A 17612-nucleotide genomic window follows, 5' to 3' on the forward strand; every position below is an offset into this window, starting at 1 on the left:
CTATTATCGACTTGAGAATGATCCGAATTGATATTAAGTTTGTCAACACTGTACCAATAAATGCGTTTTTGTCAGCACTTTTGACACCCGTCAGTTAGGTTGTCAGTCAGTTTGTTTACAAAAAATAGAAATTTTTTAGTGATTTTGGAAGTTTGTTATTAATTTATCTGTGATTGATTAACTCGATTCGAACGACAAAATGCTGGAAGGTAGAGAAATATTTCCTTTCGATTTTATTTAGATTTATGTCAATCAAGGTTTGATTGGCCATTTCGGTTGCCAAATGAATTAACAAAACCATTTCTTTGAAGCTTCCACCATCGCCCTGGAGAAAGTGTGGCTTAAGCCCGAGCCTACTTTCGACGAATACAATGACTCGGGAGACATAAAACATGCCGACAAAATCACACCCCCAATATCAACAGCCGATATCAACAGTTCTACGATAAAGAAAGAGGAATCGGAAATGGTGTACATCAAAACTGAATTTGCATTTGGTGACATAGCTGGTACTCAGTCATCACTGGATACAATGAAAAAATCCAACGACAAAGTTCTGAAGAACCAACATCTCCAGCCCAAGGGAAAGCGATTTGTTTGCAGCGAATGTGGTGCTAAATTCGCATGCAGAAACACACTTGAAAACCATCAACGAACCCATACCGGTGAAAAACCCTTTATCTGTGAAGAATGTGGAAAGGGCTTTGCGGCAAAGAGTGCTCTTAATCGCCATAAACTGTTCCATTCCGGGCTCAAGAATCACATTTGTTCGGAATGCGGAAGAGGATTCAGTCAAAGCTGTCAATTGAAGTCACATGAACTAACACATGCCGGAGTCAAGCACCTGGTGTGCGAGGACTGTGGAGCAAAGTTTTCAACGTCATCTGGCTTCCGAATCCATCGACGATCGCATACCGGCGAGCGACCCTATGTCTGCTCGGAATGTGGAGAGGGATTCGTTCGAAAAAAAGGTCTCTCCCGACACATGCTTGATCACTCTGGGGAAAAGAAATTCGCTTGCGACCAGTGTGACATGAGATTCTTCGAGAAAAATTTGTTGCAATCGCACCAGAAAACCCACTCGGATCATAAGCCCTTCGTTTGTGAATGTGGTAAGGGATTCTATCACAGGGCCGGTCTAAAGTCACACAAAGATACACATTTGGAAGTGAGGCCGCACGCTTGTAATATCTGCGGTAAACGTTTCACACAAGGTGGTACCTTAAAGATACATATGGTTACGCATAGTGACGTCAGGCCCTTCGGTTGTGAAGTTTGTGACATGAGATTCACACAAAGTTTCACCTTGAAGACTCACATGATGAAGATACATGGCCAACTACCAACGCCTAAACCCAAAAAGCAAGTGAAGATGCGAAATCGAGTGCCTGCTGTTGAGGCAGATGTGAAGAGTGATAGCTGCGATGGAAACGCAGAAAGGATGGAATCATCAAACGGTCAAGCCGTAAATTCGTCCCAAAAAGCAAACCAAAACTCGGGTCGTCCTCCAAACATCGATGACGGATTTAATGAATTTCATGGAACGTCGGATAAGTCAGAAACAAAATCAGTTTTCATGACCGTGAATGATGACGGTGATGATAAAACCTGTCTCGAAATACAACAACCGGAGCAAAATGATGAAATGGACACCAGTGTCGTGCAAATAAAAGTGGAACCGGTGGACATTTTCGAAAATCTGAATTGTAGTGATGACGAAAGTGAACCAGCAACACCCAAACAAGTCAAACAAAATCGTTCGGCAAACAAACCAGACCCATCAGTTGAATTACCATTCTCTTGCGACAAATGCGACAGAAAGTTCTTATTGAATTCGGGTCTGAAAAGGCATCAACGAAAGCATAGAGAGCGCACACAAATAATGTGTGATGAATGTGGCAAAGGGTTCAAGCATAACTATCTACTCGAAATGCACAAACGCTCACACTCCGGAATTAAACCATTCAAGTGTGATGAATGTGGAGCCACCTTCAGCCAGAGATCTAACTTAAACACACACAAATTGAGCCACAGCGATCTTAAGCCATTTTCGTGTGATGTGTGCTCTATGAGATTTTCAAAAAAGACATGCCTCAAAACGCATAAGCTAACCCATACGAAGGATAAACCGTTTGCGTGTGATGTATGCGGTCTGAGATTCACACTGAAGCATCGAGTAAAGCTGCATATGCGTTCACATACCGGTGAAAAGCCTTTTACTTGTGAAGAATGTGGTGCAAGATTTGGCCAAAAATATTACCTATCCACTCACTTGAAGATTCATGCCGGTTTGAAGCCATTTTCTTGTGACGAATGTCCATCCAAATTTGTCACAAAATCCGCACTGAAAGAGCACAAAGGATACTCTCATCGCGGAGTCGACGAGCTTTCACCTCGTCACCGACGTAGAATGCAGAAGCTTACAAAAGGAAAGACATAGTGGCGAGCAACCAATAATTCCACAGTAATTCAGTTGTATACGTTGTAATGAACGTAAATAAAATGACAAAATTATACTAGTTCTCCTTAACAACACACATTCTATCATGAACGTGGTCGCTCCAAAATTTTAAGCAAGAAGGAATCAGATCCTTTAGAACATAATCTCTGTTATAGTTAGTTAGCTTCAATAACTTTGATTTTTCCGTTTCGTTCGAATGTTCGAAATTCAAACTTTATTTTATTCATATGAACATCTGTAGCTGAGTTTGTCCATCATTTTTTTACCGATAAAAACCATACTACTAATGACACTAGCATGTCCTAAAAATTAACTTTTGACACGTTGTATAGGAAGTTTTAGGAATCCCTTTTGCCAATGGTCCTGGACACAATGTTCACGAAATTTTTCGCGGTCAAAATTTGTTATTGCAGATTCGGATAAAGGACCTTCTGAATCGTCGAGAAAACACTTTTTCGGAAAAAGTGTGTCCGCCAAATTGTTGGAATATAAATTTGATATCATCACACTTACCCGCATTCGTTTATAGTTCAAAACTAATTTAGTCTTCGATTTATCTGTAAATAGCATTGAGGAAAATGTGACGATAGGAATCCGGCATCCAGCCATACTCAATGAATGTACAAACCGGAGGACATAGCGATTTCATATAAACAAACTCACCTCTCATGAGATGAGATACATACAAAGTTTGACATTCGACCATACCTTGTGTTGACATTCATTGGCCATACTAGGACGTTTCGTATCCTAGAGACGTTAAATACGAATAAATACCAAATATGAAAGACAGTCCAGCAGATAGGGATGACGTTGTTAGTATCTAATTTTAGAATTTTTTGCGTGATTTGGCCCCTAACCTTGTTCGGGCTACAACTCGCGAAAATGCCTTAAATCTACCGTCCACAAAAGATACGTAAATAACTATTTATAACACTCCACTTGACAGACGTGGCTCTCAACTCCGGTGCAAAAGAGTGTTATAGTCGTCAATATAAATTAAATTGTACATTTTGTTGTTGTATCACGACTTGTCACAAAGCTTTGTCATCATTCACGACTTGTGACTTACGTTAGACCAATCTAAGGATGTTGGTAACCGTTGCCTCGTAAGTCACTACAGTTATGATACGCTCTTTGAGAGAAACACTTTTCATTCCTTCGCCTTATCACAAGTCGTGAATCAACTGTCCTTCTTGGAATACATCCTGCCCAGCTCCACTAAAGAGATACTCTACTTTCCATGACAACAATCATACGAAGAATTAGACGAAATTCTATTTTTTATTTTTTTCAATTAACGATAAAGTGAAGTTATAGTAGATTATGCACCTCTCTCCAAAATGTTTATTTTAACGATTTGGAGGTTATGGAGTATCAAATGTCCTGTCGAGGGTTTTCTTGGCAGTTCGGTCTCTGAAAAGTTGGCTATTTGAAATAAGCGAATTTTCCGATTTCTCAAAAAAAACGAGCCATCAGAACAGTCGGAGCGTTTGCTGCGACTGAGCCTCGTACAAACCCGTATATCTATTGCGTACGTGACCCTAGTGCGTCTGTCACCCTACTTTGACCGTAAGCCTATTGCGCCGGTTAATGTAGTTAAAGTAAAATTATTATGTAATGTTTGCATCTTACAAATTGCGCATAGCGCAATTACGAAGCCCCGTACGACGTTCCTTTCAAATGAAACAAAAATTTCAAATCGCCCTAAAATTTTATTTTTTTGAAGGGCCTAGTATCGGCCTCAGTCCGAGGACCCAAATTTAAAATTTTTTTCAACTACATTCTATTCGGCCTTTGATTACCTCCCAAATGAAACAAAAATTACGAAAAACGGATGAAATTTGCTCGAGTTGTATGTAAAATACACATAGGGCCCTAGTAGTGGCCTTAGTCCAAGGACCCAAATTTAATTTTTTTACAACAACATTCTATTCGGCCTTTGATTACCTCCCAAATGAAACAAAAATTACGAAAAACGGATGAAATTTGCTCGAGTTGTATGTAAAATACACATAGGGCCCTAGTAGTGGCCTTAGTCCAAGGACCCAAATTTAATTTTTTTACAACAACATTCTATTCGGCCTTTGATTACCTTCCAAATGAAACAAAAATTACGAAAAACGGATGAAATTTGCTCGAGTTATATGTAAAATACACATAGGGCCCTAGTAGCGGCCTTAGGCCAAGGACCCAAATTTAATTTTTTTACAACAACATTCTATTCGGCCTTTGATTACCTTCCAAATGAAACAAAAATTACGAAAAACGGATGAAATTTGCTCGAGTTGTATGTAAAATACACATAGGGCCCTAGTAGTGGCCTTAGTCCAAGGACCCAAATTTAATTTTTTTACAACAACATTCTATTCGGCCTTTGATTACCTTCCAAATGAAACAAAAATTACGAAAAACGGATGAAATTTGCTCGAGTTGCATGTAAAATACACATAGGGCCCTAGTAGTGGCCTTAGTCCAAGGACCCAAATTTAATTTTTTTACAACAACATTCTATTCGGCCTTTGATTACCTTCCAAATGAAACAAAAATTACGAAAAACGGATGAAATTTGCTCGAGTTGTATGTAAAATACACATAGGGCCCTAGTAGTGGCCTTAGTCCAAGGACCCAAATTTAATTTTTTTACAACAACATTCTATTCGGCCTTTGATTACCTTCCAAATGAAACAAAAATTACGAAAAACGGATGAAATTTGCTCGAGTTGTATGTAAAATACACATAGGGCCCTAGTAGTGGCCTTAGTCCAAGGACCCAAATTTAATTTTTTTACAACAACATTCTATTCGGCCTTTGATTACCTTCCAAATGAAACAAAAATTACGAAAAACGGATGAAATTTGCTCGAGTTGTATGTAAAATACACATAGGGCCCTAGTAGTGGCCTTAGTCCAAGGACCCAAATTTAATTTTTTTACAACAACATTCTATTCGGCCTTTGATTACCTTCCAAATGAAACAAAAATTACGAAAAACGGATGAAATTTGCTCGAGTTGTATGTAAAATACACATAGGGCCCTAGTAGTGGCCTTAGTCCAAGGACCCAAATTTAATTTTTTTACAACAACATTCTATTCGGCCTTTGATTACCTCCCAAATGAAACAAAAATTACGAAAAACGGATGAAATTTGCTCGAGTTGTATGTAAAATACACATAGGGCCCTAGTAGTGGCCTTAGTCCAAGGACCCAAATTTAATTTTTTTACAACAACATTCTATTCGGCCTTTGATTACCTTCCAAATGAAACAAAAATTACGAAAAACGGATGAAATTTGCTCGAGTTATATGTAAAATACACATAGGGCCCTAGTATCGGCCTCAGTCCGAGGACCCAAATTTAATTTTTTTTCAACAACATTCTATTCGGCCTTTGATTACCTTCCAAATGAAACAAAAATTACGAAAAACGGATGAAATTTAATCGAGTTATATGTGAAATACACATAGGGCCCTAGTAGCGGCCTTAGGCCAAGGACCCAAATTTAATTTTTTTTCAACAACATTCTATTCGGCATTCGATTACCTTCCAAATCAAACAAAAATTACGAAAAACGAATGAAATTTACTCGAGTTCTATGTAAAATACACATAGGGCACTAGTAGCATTTCACTTCTAAGGCCCTAACTCACGGTCCACTCACCCGATTTTAAAAAACTTTTTTTTCCTGGATTGGTATTGACAATACCTATCATTTGCCGTGTCATCGTTTATTTTGCCATAAATATCACCAAAAGACCTTAAATCACTTAGGTGGCCCTAACTCACGAAGGGCCGACCCGAATATGCCCATCTTCGAACTTAGCCTCACTATTTCGACTATCTTTCAGGGAAAAAAAAAATTTGAAATCGGATTTGATTTACTCAAGATATCGACGTGACAGACGGACAGACAAAATTTTTATTGCAGATTCGTCATCTATGAACATAGGCAAACACTTTGCCCTTACCGTCTGCTTCGAATTCCATCAATTACACACGGCATCGTAATCCTATAAGCCCCTTTGTACTTCGTACGGGGCTAAAAACATCAGAAGAAACGCAAGAATAGCGTTAAATCTTGAACTAATTCTTTAACTCAAGTGACCATTAACTCCTTTCACGAAATTTTGGTATCGAAAAATTGTGCGGGTTCACCTTTTACGTAGTTCAAAAAAGCGTTGTTTTAGCACCGTGTGCCAAATTAACCCTCGTCACTTCGTTTTCAAATTTTGTTGGTCAGAAAATTACTCACTGCTTAAATCAATCCTTTTACATTGTTTATCTTAAAATTTATCTTCAGAAGTTTTCGCGAATAAATCATTCACATGCAAATAACTTATCTTTAATGTGATTACGATGCTCAAACCAATTCGTTCGAAATATTTCATTTTATTTATGGAGCAGTTGACGATTAGACCGATTACATCAGACTTGCAATGGAAAGGTTACCAGCGTATTCTTTGAGTGTTTCTACAAGTGACACCGATTCCGAGTTATTGCGAGTTAAGAAAAAAATAGAAAAAATAGAATGTGCTCTTCGCTTAACTTTTGCATTGATAGTGTTGCTGGTTTTATTCAACATTGCTCTTGGCGTGAGTTTAATCATGAAACATAATGAAATAAGTGGCAAACAAAATCAAAACGACGACAATGAATTAATGACAGAAATCCTGTCGTTAAAAGACAGATATCTTGACATTCTGAACAGAATTGAATACGAGGACAATGAAATGAAGTTAGACATCGGGTCGCTAAACGACACAAATCTTGAAATTCGTGGAAATCAGAACGACAATCAAGAACTAAAGTCGGAAAGAAATCATGTATTTCAATTGGAACAATCTGGCAATTGTCTAGACACACTTCACCGTACGAAAAATGCCTCTCTTGGTAGGTCAAGAACGTCTAAATTCATAATGGTAAAACGAAAAGTGAACATTAACGTTTTTCTCAACTATTTCTTTTTGTAGAGTTATTTGAATGTCACGATTACGGTGGTAACCAGGAGTGGGAGTTTACAGTGGATGACGAAGTTAGAAATTGTTACTCATGCCTATCGTTTGCAAACACAACTTCTCAATCGATAATTATCGACGAATGCAACGGTTCAGTAAACCAAAAATGGAAATTCATGTCTGGCAATTTGCAGAACACCATTTTTGATATGTGCGTTCAAGTGGTATCGGAATCTAATTTAATTGCAACAAAGTGTAATTCATCAAGTCCGTCACAAACATTCAAACGAAATTTTCTGTACAAAATTAATCGATTCTGCACATTCAAACAAGCCGATTATGTTCTGTTAAACGCCGCCAAGATATCCGTTGCTGATAATGGATTTCTTTTGTCCGAAGCACAATGCCTTCGTTACAACAATGAGTCGTCGTTAGCATTCGAAAATTGTGATCGACAGTCGACGTCGCAGAAATGGGAATACACACCCCACGACGGCCAGATAAGAAACATTTTCGATAACGTTTGTGTGGAAAAGAAAGATGACGCCACAGTTGCAGTGAGTAAATGCAATGCAAATTCGAAATCTCAACGGTGGACCTGTGATATGGACTAATTTTATTTTTATTTGAATTCGTCATATGGTTTTGTCAGCTAAAAATATTTTCCGGAAATCATATGCCAATTCTGAGTCACATCCATGCTGATAACTTAAAATAATTAATTTCGATAACTTTCTTCGTTCCACCAATCATTACAAGTGTTACATTTTAACGGAATTACTAATCATGTGCGATTAACACCAGCTTCATTTGCAATATGCTACAGGGAGACCTTTTTGGTCAATTTATGGAAATAATTGGTATTTGGTAATTCCGTCTGATTGTAAATACGAGGTCCCACCGGTCTCGGTGGGCTAGATCCTTTAACGTTATGTAAATGTTTGTAAATTTAAATGAAACAATTAAATATTCTGACAAACTTTCATCAGCTTGATTAATCAGTAATTTATTTACAAAGTTAATTTAAACTGATCTCATCATAAGAATACAATTTTGGTGGGTTATGTTACGTTTGGTGGGTACGAAAGAAACATCGTTTTATTTGTTCCACAAGAGTATTCCACCACATATAAGTAGCGTTTGTCTTTACGTTTCTTCAATTCCACGTGAAACGACACTCTTTACGCTTCTTTTGTTGACAACATGTATAGAACGATGTGTAACTGTAGAATGCTAACCAATAGATTAAGATTGGCTCATCTAGTATGTGTATATTACGTAGATGGAAGCACGGGGTTTCAGTGGGTTTCGAACATTTAGTTTTTTCATGTTGCAGATATTGCAGTGTCCAAGATGTGACATATTTGCAAGGTATTGGGCTTTTTCACAAAGTATAATCAGCGTAACCTTCGTAAAAACAATCTTGAATCTGACAAGAGCACGTGTGCCAACGTGTAAAAAACAAATGTTCGAAACCCACTGCTGAACCGTGGCGATCCGCTTGTCAAACGGACAGTACAGAAACAAATTCCATAACCTATTGCAAACTTAAATTGAGTTGAGTTTACTTATTTCAATTCCACATTGCAAATAGACCAAACCTGACGTAGAGTTGTAGAGTCAAAATGTGTTTCTTGCGAAAAAAAATTCGTAGAAATTAGTTTGGGATTACTCCATCTATTGTGTTCACAAACATTACGTCAATTCCACATTTTAAAAGGAACCCTATCCTCATTTTCAAACTTGACCCGTGGAATCGAGTTGCGCTGCTGTTGAAACCAAATTTGTAAAGATTGGTTCGAAACTACACGCTCTATCGTGTTCACTAGCATACGTTGTAGTACACAGTTCGCGTTAGTTTTGAATTTCTTTCGAATTAGGGGATCAATTTACCTAACTCCTTGCAAGACAATGAGAAGCTATAGGTAGAAGGTGTAACAATTCCTTCATTCTCATCAAATTTGTTTATATTTATTATCGATGTAGAGTAAAATGCGTTCTACGATATTACTCGAAAATGCGTCGTTTTTTTATAAGAAGAAAAGGAGGAAAGTTATTCCTAACTTATGCGAAAATGCTTTTTTAGCGAATTCGATTCCAGCACTCGTCTCCGGCTCGAGCTGGAAACCTCTCATTCGCTAAAAAAAAAAACATTTTAGCATGCGCTAGGAAGATAACTATTTTGCAACTATAAAAAAAGAACAACTACCACTGGGAGCAAGTTGAAAATTGGAAAATTGACTTTTCCGTTTGTGACTTTTCACGTGTATAGGTTTGTTCCAAGTAACTGTAAACACGAACTTTGACAACCCGAACAACGACAATTTCATCCATAGCAACGTTGCTTACGTGATATTTCATACAAATCGAGCAACGTCGTCTATGCGATTTACACAGAAATATTATTGAGGTTATGGCTCTGTGGATGAAATTTGACAATTTATATGGCCTTGGAACAAACCATCACAACGATGAAATTTGTCAACACTGCCACAAATACCCTGTCAAATGCGTTTTTGTCAGCACTTTTGACATAGTTTGACAGTCAGTTTGTTTACAACAAAAAATGAATTATTTAAGCGAAGTTGGGAGTTTATTATAAGTGTAATCTGTGGTGGATAGACCCAATTCGGGTGATTAAAAATGTTGGAAGGTAAATAGAGAAATACTTTTCTATTTTACATAAATATCTGTTTGTCAGGAGTAACCAAGAAACTTAATTGACTGTCTGAGTCACTTTGTTTATATGAGATTTGTGTCAATCAAATTTTAAATTGGCTCTTTCGCTTTTTCTTTTAAGCTTCAACCATCACCCTGGAGAATGTGTGGCTTAAAACCGAGTCTACCTACGACGAATCCACTGCTCCAGGAATTTATGCCGAGCAGGACACACCACCGATATCAACAGCCAGTTCTACGATAAAGGAAGAGGAATCGGAAATGGTGTACATCAAATCTAAATTTACATTGGATGACATAGCCGGTACTCAGTCAACGAACGATGCAAAGAAGAAATCCAACGGCAATGTTCTGAAGAGCCAAGATCTCCAGCCAAAAGAAAAGCGATTTGTTTGCGGCGAATGTGGCGCTAGTTTATCAAGCAGAGCCACACTTCAAAACCATCAACGAACCCATACCGGTGAGAAGCCCTTTATCTGTGAAGAATGTGGAAAGGGCTTTGCGGTAAAGAGTGGTCTTACCCGCCATAAATTGTCCCATTCCGGGATAAAGTCTCACATCTGTTCGGAATGCGGAAAAGGATTCAGTCAGAGCTGTCAATTGAAGTCACATGAATTAACACATGCCGGAGTCAAGCATTTGGTGTGTGAGGACTGTGGAGCAAAGTTTTCAACTTCATCTGGCTTCCGAATCCATCGACGAACACATACCGGTGAGCGACCCTATGTCTGCCTGGATTGTGGAGAGGGATTTGTTGAGAAAAGAGCTCTCACCAGACACATGCTTGACCACTCTGGGGAAAAAAAATTCGCTTGCTCCCAGTGTGACATGCGATTCTTCAACAAATATTTGTTACAGTCGCACCAGAAAACCCACTCAGATTTGAAGCCCTTCGTTTGTGAATGTGGCAAAGGATTCTACCACAGGGCTGGCTTAAAGTTTCACAAAGATACACATTTGAAAGTGAAGCACGTTTGCAACATCTGCGGTAAACAATTTACACAGGGTGGTACTTTGAAGATACACATGCTCACGCATAGTGACGTGATGCCCTTCGGCTGTGAAGTTTGTGACATGAGATTCGTAAAAACGATTACTTTGAAGACGCACATGCTGAAGTACCATGGTCAACTACCAACACCCAAACAGAAAAAACAGATGAGGATGCGAAATCGAGTACCTGCTGTTGAGACAGAGGTGAAAATTCATAAGTCCGAGGCGAGCGCGGAGGAATCATCAAACGGTCAAGCTTTAATTTCGTACCAAAAGACAAAACAAAACTCGGATCGTCCTCCAACCATCGATGACGGATTTAATGATTTCCATGGAACGTCAGCTAAGTCAAAAACAAATTCAGTTTTCATGACCACGAATAGTGACAAGATCGATAAATTTCACGAGATTTCTGATGATAAAACTTGTCTCGAAATACAACAACCGGAGCAAATGGATGAAATGGAAATCAGTGTAGAGCAAATAAAAGTGGAACCGGACATTTTCGAAAATCTGAATTGTAATGATGACGAAAATGAACCAGCACCCAAACAAGACGAAGAACTACCATTCCCTTGCGACAAATGCGACAGATCGTTTTTATTCAATTCGGGTCTGAAAAGGCATCAACGAAAGCATAGAGAACGCACCCAAATAATTTGTGACGAATGTGGCAAAGGGTTCAAGCAACCCTATCTGCTCGAATTACACAAACGATCACACTCCGGAATTAAACCGTTCAAGTGTGATGAATGCGGAGCCACCTTCACCCAGAGCTCTAACTTAAACACACATAAATTGAGCCACAGCGATCTTAAGCCATTTTCGTGTGATGTGTGCTCCATGAGCTTTTCGAAAAAGGCTGGCCTCAAAACGCATAAGCTAAGCCATACGAAGGAGAAACCGTTTGCGTGTGATGTGTGCGGTCTAAGATTCACACTGAAGCATCGAGTAAAGCTTCATATGCGTTCACATACCGGTGATAAGCCCTACACCTGTGAACAATGTGGCGCAAGATTTAGCCTAAAATATTACTTAACCACACACTTGAAAATTCATGCCGGTTTGAAGCCATTTTCGTGTGATGAATGTCCATCCAAATTTGTCACAAAATCCGCATTACAAGCGCACAAAGGATACTCTCATCGTGGAGTCGGCGAGCTTTCACCCCGTCACAGACGTAGGATGCAGAAGCTGCTTGCACAAAGAAAAACATAGCGGCGAACAATGATTCAAATTTACTACAAAATTTAAAGCAGACCAGAAGAAATACAATGCAGCAAACGTAAAGATCAAGCTTAAACTCCACTAGATTCGCTCTTATCTAAGTAACTTTGAATATAGGTTTCTTCCAAGCAACGGAAAAAGATTCCAAACCTATTTAAAATCCTTAATAAAGTTACAAAAATTCTCTAATTTGTTTATTTAGTAGTGGATAAGACTGCTTTCAGTATATACTTCAGTAGATCATGCCCGCACGTTAGTAAGCGGGCGTGACGCAAGTCCACAACCAAAAATGTTTTTAAAAAAAGTTTTGGGGACGGCGGAGCATATTTACGGCAACTTTTTTACTTCTCCCCTTGCCTCCAATGGTCCCCAAACCAAGATATCTGGGAATATAGGAATCAATACGAGTTCAACGAGCTATCACACGTTACTGTAGCTTCAAAATTGACCGAGATATTGAACTTCGAAATATTGATTTTTGTATGAAAATAAGCAAAATTTCGTTTTTTCAGATAACTGAAATCGCATACGTTAGTTAGTTATATTAGTTCCTATGGAAAAGTGGATCCAGCAACTCCTAAACGTTTCTATAGATTTTCCTGAAATTTTGGTTATAGGCTAATAATGGCCCAAAAATAAGAATGGAATTTTCAAAAAGTGGAAAAAACCCGTATCTTGGGAGCTGGATTTCCCCAAAGTCTTCAACAAATGCCATATAAAAGCCAATTTGTATGTGTATATGTGTGTGTGTGTATTGTATATTTTGTTGCATGATATGGATGTTAATGTGATGAATGATGTATAATGTTGTGGGTCGTGTTTCTTGTTGGAAATTGTGTGGATCATTAAGTATTAAGTTCCACTAGGTTGGTTCCTAAAATTTGCGATGACAGATGATTTCTCTGGCACTTCCTAACTTCCATGGGATTTTTTGATGGATTTGGGTCATTTTCGGGATGAGTGAGATGTTCCAAGATTGGTTCCTAAATTTTGGGATGACAGATGATTCCTCTGACAGTACCTAACTTCTATCGGATTTTTTGATGGATTCGGGTTATTTTCGACATAAGTGAGGTGTTCCAAGGTTGGTTCCTAAATTTTGGGATAACAGATGATTTCTCTGGCATTACCTAACTTCCATCGGATTTTTTGATGGATTTGGGTTATTATCGACATGAGTGAGGTGTTCCAAGGTTGGTTCCTAAGTTTTGTGATGACAGATGATTCCTCTGACACTACCTAACTTCTATCGGATTTTTTGATGGATTCGGGTTATTTTCGACATGAGTGAGGTGTTCCAAGGCTGGTTCCTAAATTTTGGGATGACAGATGATTCCTCTGGTACTACCTAACTTCCATCGGATTTTTTGATGGATTTGGGTTTTTATCGACATGAGTGAGGTGTTCCAAGGTTGGTTCCTAAATTATTTCTCTCGGTCCTACCTAACTTCCACTGGATTTTTCAATGGATTTGGGTTATTTTCGATATAAGTGAGGTGTTCCAAGATTTGTTTCTAGATTTTGGGATTCAGACTGATTTCTCTAGAATTTTTTAACTTCCATAAGGTTTTTTGATGTTGTCGAAAAGACTTACTTACAAAAGTGGTGATATCAGTCAAAAAAAAACCTTAAAGGGTAAATGTGACGCAAGTCCTTTATCTTACTTACAAAATAACTCATATCGCTGAGGGTGACGCATTGTGCGTCGTACGCAAAAGTTTTATCAACACAAAATTGACTGATTTGTGTAAGAAAATTTTACAAAAAGTAATTTGCTCCACAAGTGGCAAAAAATGTACTGAAAGAATTCAAACGGAAAAAAACCGAATCATCTGCCACTTGTGACGCAAATTTCTTTTTGTAAAATTTTCTTTGGGAATCAGGATTGAAGCCGACGGAAATCAAAACGAGCTAAAGCTCAAATGAATAGTCGTTCCAATCTGAGGTCCATTTCGATGAACAACTTTTTTTCTCTAAAAAATTTTGTTGAGCTGACATGACCCTTAGAAAAAATTTCTTCGGAGTTGTCGCAAAAATCGTTTTCTATCAATAGCTACAACATGCGAGATGTAAATAAAGTCAAATTGTGTACGTTTATGAAGGACGATGAGGGGTATATTGTTGACCAACAAACACCCACAAGTGAAAATCCTCGAAAAAACTGAAATTTTTGAAGTGCTCTGGGTGGTTGGGAAAATTGCGAAATTCTCAGATAACGACAATTCGTTTGAGCTATAGCTCGTTGGGGTCGCAGTCGGCTTGAATCCCGACTGTTCGAAGTTTTTGCGAATTGACTCTTAACTTTTCATCTGTATCACCATCAGAATTCCACAATTCACAATGATGACAACACTGCTGACAAATGCGTTTCTGACACAGTTTGACTTTGACAGTCAGTTTGTTTACAAAAAAGGAAAGAAATATTTTTGCGAAGTTGGGAGCTTGATAAATTCGATTCGGATTCAAAATGTTGGAAGGTAACTAAAGAAAGACTTTTCTATTTAAAAAGAAAGGTTAATTGAGTATATGATTGACTTTGTTTAGATGAGATTTGTGTCAATCTTGATTGGCCCTTTCACTTGCCAAATTATTTACCAAAAACAAATCTTTTAAGTTTCAACCAGCAACTTGGAGAAAGTGTGGCTTAAAACCGAGTCTACCTACGAAGAAGCAGACATAGTTAATGCCGACGAAATCACACCCCAAATATCAACAGCCAGTTCTACGATAAAGAAAGAGGAATCGGAAATGGTGTTCATCAAACCTGAATTTGCATTGGATAACCTAGCCGGTACTCAGTCATCAATTGTACAGTCAACGAACGATGCAAAGAAGAAATCCAACGGTAAAGTTCTGAAGAGCCAAGATCTCCAGCCAAAAGAAAAGCGATTTGTTTGCGGCCAATGTGGCGCTAGTTTAGCAAGTAGAAACACACTTCAAAACCATCAGCGAACCCATACCGGTGAGAAGCCCTTTATCTGTGAAGAATGTGGAAAGGGCTTCGCCGTAAACGCTGCTCTTGCCCGCCATAAACTGTTCCATTCCGGGCTCAAGCCACACATTTGTTCGGAATGCGGAAGAGGATTCAGTCAGAGTTGTCAACTGAAGTCACATAAATTGACGCATACCGGAGTCAAACACCTGGTGTGCGAGGACTGTGGAGCAAAGTTTTCAACGTCATCTGGCTTCCGAATCCATCGACGATCGCATACCGGTGAGCGACCCTTTGTCTGCTCGGAATGTGGAGAGGGATTCGTTCGGAAGAAAGCTCTCACGCGACACATCCTTGATCACTCTGGGGAAAAAAAATTCGCTTGCGACCAGTGCGACATGAGATTCTTCGAGAAGAATTTGTTGCAATCGCACCAGAAAACCCACTCGGATCATAAGCCCTTCGTTTGTGAATGTGGTAAGGGATTCTATCACAGGGCCGGTCTAAAGTCACACAAAGATACACATTTGGAAGTTAGGCCGCACGCTTGTCAAATCTGCGGTAAACGTTTCACACAAGGTGGCACCTTAAAGATACATATGGTTACGCATAGTGACGTGAGGCCCTTCGGTTGTGAAGTATGTGACATGAGATTCACACAAAGTTTCACATTGAAGACGCACATGCTGAAGAAGCATGGCCAACTACCAACGCCTAAACCCAAAAAGCAGGTGAAGATGCGAAATCGAGTGCCTGCTGTTGAGACAGAGGTGAAAAGTGATAGCTGCGATGGAAACGCAGAAAGGATGGAATCATCAAACGGTCAAGCCGTAAATTCGTCCCAAAAAGCAAACCAAAACTCGGGTCGTCCTCCAAACATCGATGACGGATTTAATGAATTTCATGGAACGTCGGATAAGTCACAAACAAAATCAGTTTTCATGACCGTGAATGGTGACAGTGATGATAAAACCTGTCTCGAAATACAACAACCGGAGCAAATGGATGAAATGGACACCAGTGTAGAGCAAATAAAAGTGGAACCGGTGGACAATATTGAAAATATGAATTGTAATGATGACGAAAGTGAACCAGCAGCACCCAATCAAGTCAAACAAAATCGTTCGGAAAACAAACCAGATCCATCGGTTGAATTACCATTCTCTTGCGACAAATGCGACAGAAAGTTCTTATTGAATTCGGGTCTGAAAAGGCATCAACGAAAGCATAGAGAACGCACCCAAATAATTTGTGACGAATGTGGCAAAGGGTTCAAGCATAACTATCTACTCGAAATACATAAGCGCTCACACTCCGGAATTAAACCATTCAAGTGTGATGAATGCGGAGCCACCTTCACCCAGAGATGCAACTTAAGCACACACAAATTGAGCCACAGCGATCTTAAGCCATTTTCGTGTGATGTGTGCTCCATGAGCTTTTCGAAAAAGGCTGGCCTCAAAACGCATAAGCTAACCCATACGAAGGAGAAACCGTTTGCGTGTGATGTATGCGGTCTAAGATTCACACTGAAGCATCGGGTAAAGCTGCATATGCGTTCACATACCGGTGATAAGCCCTACGCCTGTGAAGAATGTGGTGCAAGATTTGGCCAAAAATGGTATTTAACCACGCACTTGAAGATTCATGCCGGTTTGAAGCCATTTTCGTGTGACGAATGTCCTTCCACGTTTATCTCGAAATCCTCATTGAAAGTACACAAAGGGTACTCTCATCGCGGAGTTGACGAGCTTTCACCTCGTCACAGACGTAGGATGCAGAAGCTGCTTGCACAAGGAAAAACATAGCGGCGAATAAAGATTTTAATTTAGTTCAAAATGAGTTTTAAATAATAAATTACTTCCACCGCATCCAATGAATCTGCTATTTCCTATGAATTCGCTGTTAGAATGCTCTTTCCCCATTCGAATATAGAACATAAATAGGAATTCTCTTTAATGTGATTCATCGATCCCATTCTGTTTGTAAAAAAAACTAAGTCGACGGCACTGGATACTTAAAATCTTCTCGGAAAGTTATTTATTACAGAATTAATATAAAGGTTGAAATAAAAAATTCAAAAAGGCAGTTAAAAAGAATTAAATAGGCAGATACACACAGGGCAGTTTAAAATAAATAATTCTGGAGATAAAAAAGGCAGTTAAAAATAAATAAAAAGGCAGATAGGCAGTTGAGTTAAAAAATACAAAATTACAGATAAAAAATTCAAAAAGGCAGATAACACTTTTCCAAAAAGCAGTTAAAAATCAATAAAAAAGCAGAAGAGGTGGTTGAGTTCAAAAATCCGAAATTGCAGACAAAAAATTCAAAAAGGCAGATAGCACTTTTTCAAAAAGGCAGTT

The 17612-nt window shown here is 38.8% G+C and overlaps 2 protein-coding genes across 5 annotated transcripts; both read left to right on the forward strand.

Annotated features, from left to right (window-relative positions):
• Nucleotides 1–114: 114 nt before the first annotated feature.
• LOC119072976 (zinc finger protein 62 homolog) lies at nucleotides 115–17091 on the forward strand. Of its 4 annotated transcripts, XM_037178293.1 has the most exons (4): nucleotides 146–190; nucleotides 10029–10071; nucleotides 10219–10233; nucleotides 14947–17091. In XM_037178293.1, exons 2-4 carry the CDS (start codon nucleotides 10062–10064, stop codon nucleotides 17055–17057), a joined length of 2136 nt encoding a protein of 711 aa, XP_037034188.1. In that variant the 5' UTR covers nucleotides 146–190; nucleotides 10029–10061; the 3' UTR covers nucleotides 17058–17091. The 4 variants fall into 4 exon arrangements, with proteins under 4 accessions (XP_037034187.1, XP_037034188.1, XP_037034189.1 ...); XM_037178292.1 differs by lacking the exons at nucleotides 10029–10071; nucleotides 10219–10233 and adding an exon at nucleotides 312–415 and having other exon boundaries at nucleotides 115–209; nucleotides 15024–17091; XM_037178294.1 differs by lacking the exon at nucleotides 146–190 and having other exon boundaries at nucleotides 9925–10071.
• On the forward strand, nucleotides 6873–8403 carry LOC119072979. The gene is made up of 2 exons (XM_037178298.1): nucleotides 6873–7353; nucleotides 7434–8403. Exons 1-2 carry the CDS (start codon nucleotides 6900–6902, stop codon nucleotides 8030–8032), a joined length of 1053 nt encoding a protein of 350 aa, XP_037034193.1. The 5' UTR covers nucleotides 6873–6899; the 3' UTR covers nucleotides 8033–8403.
• Nucleotides 17092–17612: the final 521 nt, after the last annotated feature.

Source organism: Bradysia coprophila (assembly GCF_014529535.1).
Source record: "Bradysia coprophila strain Holo2 chromosome IV unlocalized genomic scaffold, BU_Bcop_v1 contig_84, whole genome shotgun sequence".
Classification (NCBI taxonomy): Eukaryota; Metazoa; Arthropoda; class Insecta; order Diptera; family Sciaridae; genus Bradysia; species Bradysia coprophila.